The sequence below is a fragment of the Cyprinodon variegatus genome, unplaced genomic scaffold (genome assembly GCF_000732505.1).
Source record: "Cyprinodon variegatus isolate N-32 unplaced genomic scaffold, C_variegatus-1.0 Scaffold539, whole genome shotgun sequence".
NCBI lineage: Eukaryota > Metazoa > Chordata > Actinopteri > Cyprinodontiformes > Cyprinodontidae > Cyprinodon > Cyprinodon variegatus.
This window is the reverse complement of record NW_015150992.1, coordinates 194,321-202,778: the sequence shown is the minus strand read 5'-3', so window position 1 is coordinate 202,778 and position 8,458 is coordinate 194,321. Positions and strand designations below refer to the sequence as shown.

The 8,458-nt window shown below is 36.5% G+C and overlaps 1 protein-coding gene across 1 annotated transcript in view; it reads left to right on the top strand.

The window, feature by feature from the left end:
* The window catches only part of cog6 (component of oligomeric golgi complex 6), a 30,347-nt gene that overhangs the window by 1,615 nt on the left and 20,274 nt on the right, over window positions 1–8,458 (top strand). Inside the window, exons 3-5 of the mRNA XM_015391379.1 lie at window positions 75–146; window positions 276–334; window positions 7,603–7,714. Coding sequence (XP_015246865.1) covers window positions 75–146; window positions 276–334; window positions 7,603–7,714 — 243 coding nt within the window. The remainder of the gene's footprint in view (window positions 1–74; window positions 147–275; window positions 335–7,602; window positions 7,715–8,458) is intronic.

Below are 8,458 nucleotides of genomic sequence, written 5' to 3'. Positions count from 1 at the left end.
ACAATAAATCCAACAAGGATAAATATAGTATATATATATAATATATATAAATATTTGTTTTGCTTTCCCTAAAGGAGCTTGAAAGTGTTCATGAGGATGTACAGGCCATGAGCACATGCTGTGAAGAAATGACCAATAGATTAAAGGTATGAAACTGAGATTTGCATGTGTTGGTTATTGTTGAGTTTGTTGTTACGGAGATTTTATATATTTGCATTAACTTTAACCCTGTAGACATTGGTTTTGCAAATTACTGCATTCCCTCTCCTCAATAGGCTGCAAAAGAGCAAACTCAAGACCTCATCGTAAAAACCAACAAGCTGCAAGGAGAAAAGTGAGTCAATTCTTTTGGTAGAAAATAAACTGTGGGGGCAATATCTGTCCTTTTTATGACAAGGCTAGTGCATTTGTTTAAGAGGAGTTTGCATTTTATGCATTTTGTTTATGTCAGAATGCATAAATCTGAAAAGTTGATGCATGCTTAAGCACATGGCAGTGGCGTAAAACAATGTAAACACTAAGTGAACATTTCTGGCGATAGTGCTTTATTTTGATATGAACATATCTTTTTTGGTGGATTTTTTTCTATGTGTAGAACATTATTAAGTGCTATTAATGATAAATGCTTTTTGCTATGTCTTAATTTTGGGCCTTGATAAACTTTAAATAGAATAGGCTTCAATTGTATTGTCATTACATGTCACAACTACAAAGCAACAAAATTTAGTTTGCCAAATCCACTTCTATCCAGAAGTGCTATAAAGAATTTAAATATTTATGTACACATGTACAGAGACTATGCATGTATAGAATACAAACGGCATATATAAAAAGAGAGTAAGTGTAAGAGGCTATAAAATAAATAAATATGGAATCTACATACAGACTATACAGGAAAGTTAGAATACGGTTTATATATATATATATATATATATATATATATATATATATAAAATTTGGGTTTAAATAATGACAGATAATAGCAGATAAAAGAATTACAGATTAGAGACACATATAGTTGAGAAGTATGTGTCAGTTGTGTTGGATTATAAGGCCCATTATATGGGTTTTTGTTTGGGTATTTGCATTTAGCCCTAGTGATGACACAGTCTATGCTCACACAGCAGGTCATGATGCAAAATTCAGATTTTTAGACAACAGCACACTGTTTACAGAAATAATCATAAATCTTACTGGCAGTAAAAGTGTTTAATAAAACTTAATGAAAAAAAAAAAAAAGAAACTTAATAGTGAATGCCGTTGTCTCCGTGTTATTAAACTCTCGACTCTCTTTAATGGCTCCATCGTTAGCAAAGAAGGAAGGTAAGAAAAAAACAACACAACTACCGTATTAACAACAGCCTTTTGCAGAGTACTCAGTAATACACCTACTGCTGCATAGAAGTCTTTGTTGATGTTTAGTGGGAGCCCTGGAAAAACTCAAATAGATAGCGGCTTGACCATTCTCATTAGGGATGCTATTAAAACCTGGGATAGGTATCCAATTTAGTCTCATATATAGAAGTGGCTCTAGTCAGAAATTTTGCAACGATGAATAGATTGGAATTCGGCCTTTCACGCTGCCATGAAAAAGTCGGATATAAATCGCATATTGGCACAAAGATTAACTTTGATTCGCATCTGCCTGCGTTGTGAACGTAGAAATGATTTTAGAAGAATCAGCATTTGTGAGTCGAAGAGTTAAACCGACCCGATCACACTGAGTGGACCTGCAAACAGATAAGACATTCTTTGTGCAGTCTGTCTGCATGAAATTAGAAAACTAGGTGTTTATCTTTGGCTTAACAGAGAACAATGACCCTAGAAGCTAAAAAGAGTAACTTCCCTGTTTTATATTTAATAACATTCCTTTAGTTACTACCTGCCAAGAAACAAAGAGATCTGCATCCGTGTTACAGAACATGTGACAAGTGCTATTGGGCAAACAACATGTTATGATCAGTAATTCAGTTTCAGTGACAGACAAAACCTCATGAATTGCATTCATTTATTTTCATAAATTCCAATGTATTTCCCTTTCAAAACAGTTTTTAATAGTTTAAAAGTAGAGGTCAACTGATTGAGTTTTTTTTTTTAAGGCTGACAGCGATTATTTTAACATCAGTCTAACCAATCTCTGATGTGCGCTGCTGATAATTTTAGGTCAACTCTTCGAGGCGATATTGCTTTTGCACACTGATAGCAAATGTTACACAAGTCTTAATCTGAACAAAAAGAAATGAATTCATTAACAAATCAAACAAAACAGTAACAATAAATAGTAGATGGAGGAAGACGCAATGCATGAACGTATCCACATATCGACCAATAACATAAAAGGAAAACGCTTACTTTAGCGCATATATATATTAATCCATCTCTGTTTACCAGAATAATTAAACCGAAAACATAATACGTAAATTTACACTATTTTTGAATTAGGACATGTTTGTATGTTTGTATTCCATGCTACTTTTCTTTTATAACAATGAGGATAGTTTTTTGTAAGTGATTTACATCCCTACAACTTAAAGTTTTACAAGCAGAAAAAAAAATGCATGCAAGGTCACAAGCTCTTCCTTAAAAAATGTCTTTATTTAAGAAAAATGTAAAACTTGAAGTGTTATCAATTTTTATATAAAACTAAGCGGGGTTCTTGAAGATGTCATTAAGTGCAAAAACAAAAAACCCTTCTTGAGAAATGTTCCTTTATCTGCTGATTCTGAAGTTAACTTGAACATTGTGCTTCTTAGTCAAAATATAATGTGATTTTTTTTTTTTTTCCAAGCTGGGTTGTAAAAAGGAAAAAAAAAAAAAGCATCATATGATGTGCCGGCAGACACTACTGTATGTTTCATTGGTAAATATAGCTGGAGTTATGTAATTTTATTTTAACTTTTTTTTATTGTTTGTTTAACTGTGTTCTCTTCTCCTTTTCCAAAAGAAACAAATATTTTTTACCATTTTTTTGCAGCTTGTCGGTTTTAATAGATTTCTATGGAGCTGATACATTAATATTAAAGCACTCTGCTTAGCAAAAAAGAAAACGTTTTGTTGCTGTATTTTATAAAAAAAATCATTTCCTATTGTTTCCAAAAGTCTGCTTTAATTGTTAGAGCTCTTTGGGAAAAAAGTCTAAATTATAATTATAGACTTTTTTGCATTTGCATATCGTTGTTTAATGCCACTGTCCTCAGAAGTGACAGTGGCAGAAAAACATCCAACCTATTGTTGCCTGCTGGGAGTCTGTATAGGAAGGGGTTTATTAGCATTTTTAACAGATGTGATCAGTGACCTTGAGTGTTGTCGACATGAAGGTAGGGGTGCTGCTGAGGTCAATGTAGATTTGTGGTGATGGACATTTGCAGACATCATCGCCGTACCACTGCACTTCACGCTCCAGTGGCTCACCATCAGCACCCTTGTTATAAAGAGGTGACATAGATGGAAAGGCACTAAGACTGAAAGTGAAATGAATGGGCAGGCAACAAAAGACAGGAGTGGAGATAATGGCAGCAGCGAGCACACGTAGGAAATGAATTAAGACTATGTATGGCCTTGTTAGGAGCGTTTCCTGGAAGTGGGGAGAGGTTTGACACGAGCGTCCTCCCCTAGTGCAGAGTAGTTTTTGTCCTTTTCTCCCCGCAGTGCTCCCACCGGGACCTGCTGTCTTCCTCTGTGACATTTTCATGCTTAGAACCACAGTGACCCCTAAGCCATATTGACTAGTCTGCACACACTGGGTTTTGACCTTGTCTCACGTAATTTTGTCTCAGAAGGGCTCCAGGCGAAAGTGCGCCGGCAAGCTGTCGTCCTTCAGAGAGTCCGCTCTCTGCAGTCTTCTTGGTCAGATCTTTCTCCAGGTCACGCAGGCCTTTGAAGTCCCAAGCCATTTTTTTTTCCTTTTTTGTTGATGCTTATTACAGTAGTGTTAGATTTGAGGCATACTTACAGATTGAGCAGCTCTTCTGGGGGCGAACAGTCATTTCAAAGCCTCTCCTGATGCTACTGATTTTTCTTTGCTCTTTTGCTGTGAGAAGCAAGAAAAGGCAAATGAGATGCTCCAGTTTGCAGAAGTGAAGGTTAAAGATGTGAGGCACTGAGCTGCAGCTGACCCATGTTTGTTTGCTGGCTCTCAGTCAGCAGCCTCTTTTGTTTCGGGCGGGCAGTGTTTAAAGTTGTTGTCATCAAAAGGACTAAATAGATGTTTGTGTGTTGCTCTATAATGAAATGCAGCGCTGCACCACCTGTCCCTCTCTTTGTAATCTTTGCATTAGCATGGCAGGGCATGTAATCATGCAGAGCCAGCAGAGACGTCTCTCAAACAGATGTTTTGTGTCGACAACGTGACCCCACGAGCCACCTGAACCAGGGGTGACGCTTTGGTCTTTAATGCAAATCTTCTGAATTAACACACTGGCGCATATTTGGACGTAGCTGGCTGCATATCAGAAAAGAATGAAGATTATCAGTGCCTTGTGAAAGTATGAATGCGATGTGAACCTTTTTTTTTTTTTTTACTTTGAATCATGTAACAGCTGTAAACAATGTATGTGACCTGGATTTTATCTGATTGATGGACATAAATTATCGTGAACGGTAAGGGAAATAGTTTTTATAGACATAAAAAACCGGACAATTCACACTACATATTTTTATTCTGCCCCATCAGTACAAAAAAAAAAACACTTTTTGCTTTAGTTACAAGATTTTCAGGGTACGTCTATGCTATCATTTCACTGCTAGACATTTTTAGCCACTGCTTGCAAAGTAGTAGAAACTTACTGGGGTTGGATGATGAGCATCTGAGAAGAGCAATTATCACATCTAACATTTTTTTTGTTGGATTCAGATCTGTCAATGGACTAGGTCATTCTAACATGAATATACTTTGAAGTACCACTAGTGGTAGACGAGCTGCCTTTAGTGTTATCAGAAAAAAGACATTTGTATTCCTTATTGTAAAGGAAATATCATAAGATTTAATCTGAAATTATGCTTATATTAAATTGTTGTTTAGATAATCCTACTTGCATCACAATATATCAGCTTTCCCAAAGGATGCAATGTTTTATAACTTTTAGCTTATCACACAGAACACCTCAAAAAGGCCTTGAGGTTAAGATTTAACAAGACAAAATATGAAAAAAGAAAAGGTTTGGCTACCTTTGCTAGATACAGTACCATGCAAAGGTAATAAGCCCCCATTAATTACTACCAACGTGTGACAAACAATCAGACATGGATCCATTTGCGATACTGGGACTATGGGTACTGATGAAAGCAAATGTTCTCAGTATGACTCCTGTACAGTTCATTAATAAATGAAGAGGATTGAAATCCCAGAGAGAACAGTGACTGATATCAGAGAGTGCATGCAACCTGCGTAATATGACACTTGAGCATTATTAAAGCCCAGCTTGGTGCTAATGAGGCTACGGCCGTCAGCATTCTTTTGTGTTTCCTGATGTAACTGCACGCGCTCTTTGATCAGTGGCGTGTAACTAACTAACTAACAGCTCTGCATAAAGGATTTTCATGCGATTCTTTGAAATGCCTCACATAGACTCTCATGAAAATTTGACATGGGTCACATCTCATGATCTCTCGTCAGGCTGCCCCTAATTACAAGGAGCTGTTATCCATGCATTTCTTCAGTTGTTTTTTTTTTTTTTTTTGGATGACTTATAATTGTAGTTCTGTGATCATGCTTCACTATCAGTCTAGTCGTGTGAGATGATGAAGTTGACACTGGTAATTCCAGTGTTTCAGTTTGGGCTCTGTTCTAGTTCATGGACAATTTATCTGCTTGAACTGACTAATGTCATCTGGAAATCTGAGCATGCCCGCATTTAATAAGACTTTCTTCGATGTATTACTATGGACTTGCTGTTGTTTACGGTTATTAAAATGAACCTGTTTACCTATTTTCATCTAAAGTACTGGCAACGAAAAAAAAAATCATAGTTTAGAGAGTTAGATTTACGAGCAAAGAGGGCTGTACCTCTGTGGTATTCAGTGATGTCACTCTGGAGGAAAACGTTTCATGTCCTGACAAAGGTTTCCAAAATGACCCCTCTATTCCTCTTCTCTGTTCTTTCTTGTTCTAAAGAGAAGCCTTGTGCTTGCTGTGCAGCGTCTTGTTATTGTGATTTATGGTATTTTTCATCATCTTTATGTAATTTGAGGAATTTCTCAAAGCACCTCATGAATGGGAAGTTTTTTCCCATAAACATATCCCACTATGTGGGCCAAATGGTCTATTTATAATGGTAGTTATTAGCACTAGATTGTATTCGAGGGTATCAGTGTAAAGGGCCTGAATATAAATACTCACCATTCTATTGGGGACAGCAAGCTTCCTCTTTTGATCCAAAGTTTTAATTTAATATTCCTTAAACATACTGCATTTAATTTATGTTATTGATAATGCAATTAATTCCCTCATTAGCTTAGTCATTTTTAGTGCTTTTTGTCTTTTTTATATATTTTTTTCTTTGTTGTTTTTGATTAATGTTGATTTGTGTGACTTAACTTTTAATTTTAAATACGTCTTTGTCTTGCATTGTTTAAATACCGACCTATAATTACAGACATTTAAATTGGCTGAAGAATTATTAAAAATCAAAACAGTGAAAGCACAGACATTTAAAAGGCTATTTTAATTATCTGCTGGGCTGTTTTTGTCTCCATAGTGGAGAAAAACAAAAACAACTGTTAATATTCCTTTTACACTTTTGTCGGTGTTGGTTTTATTGATGACAACTGTGAGAGCATGCCAGCCAAGTTTGACTGTGCATGTGTTGCCTTTGTGTGTCTGGCAGCTAGAATACCAACACGTTAAAAATCACAAAGGGCAAAGAAGCCCCGGGGTTCTCTGTGTGTCAGACTTGGGGAGATCCACAGAGGAATACTGAATCATAGAGTTCTGCAGTCCTTTACTTTCAGCCGGCAGAGATCCATGAGAGAAACAAAGGTTAGATAATCACCAGGTTATTCAGCGCCACCAAAATACTCTAGTGATTTAATGCTCATGGTTAGCTTTCTATGGGAATGGGTGGGAAATGAATGGAATGGTTTGGATGGGAACAGAGGGAGGACCTGCTGTTCTGTGATGAGTTCCCTGTTTGACTGGGACTGTTGCCATGGTCTCTATTGTGATGAGGAACTTTCTGACTTGATAGTGATCGCTGTTGTTGGTTGGCTGGGCTCCAACTCTTTTCTTTCGCTTTCGTTCCATCCATCCCTGTTTATCCTACTGCTGTGCATTATGGAGGAAGACAATTAGGTGGGAAGGAGATTCACAGAGTCATACTGCCATCTGCTGGACAACCTTAAGCATTACATCTTGTTAACTGTTATTTGTGGGGATTTTCATCCAGCTTCTTTCATCTGTTGATGCACAAAATTAAAGTATGACAACAGGCAATTATTACTTTGAAAAATTCTTGAAATGTTGGTCAAATATAAAGCAAAATCATCCTTGAATTAGCAATTAACTGGACACATGATTTAGAGAAAAGTTTATTATTATATCAGGATGATGAAATAATAAAAAAAAAAAAATGAAGGAAATTAAATATTTAATTTGCATTTTCTTAGTCAACGACTGGAGGTGAGAGCTCAAGTGGCCCAAGCTTTCCTTGCCAAATTCCAGCTGTCCAATGAAGAAATGGCGACACTGCGAGGGGCTCGAGATGCACCAGTTACAGAGGTAATCTTTTTAATAAAACATGCTAAATCAGAACCTTTCACCAAGAAAAGATGAACTCACTGCCTTTTACTTTGTTATATTGCAGTAATTAATCATTTTTCAAATGTTCTTTGCATACATTTCTGGAAAATGTGGTCTGCTTTGATTCAGTGACATATTTGTATACCATTAAAAAGGGAACAACCATTACTGTAATAAGGACTGACCATTTTGCAGTAATGATACCAACATCTACTTGCCTCTTCATCTCTAAATTAGATTTTGATTCAAAAGGCCACGAAACTATATGGTCATTGACATCACATGACATCACTATCTATGTAAAGAAAGCTTGTGGGCTTCTTCACATTTCTAATTAAAGAAACGGCTAACAGTATTTACAGTAATTTAGAAAGTTCCCACCTCTTTCGTGAAACACAATCCTCCCTAAACATCTGCTGCATCTCTGCTACATTCTTCTACAGCTCATTTATATTGAGATCTGTGTGACTACCATTAACTGTTCTCATTTAGAGCATCACACATCAGAAACTGAACAGTTAGAGGGCCTCATATCCCAGGCAGATACTGGGAGAGGTGGGGCATGACTGAGGGATATTTGTGTTTGTGAGAAAAAATAGACTGCAAAAATTATTGTCATTAAAAAGCTTTAAGTCACACATCTCTATTATAATGCTTAAAGGAATAGTACACCCAAAACATGATTAGCCTTCATTTTCTACTCACCCCCATGCTGAACAACAC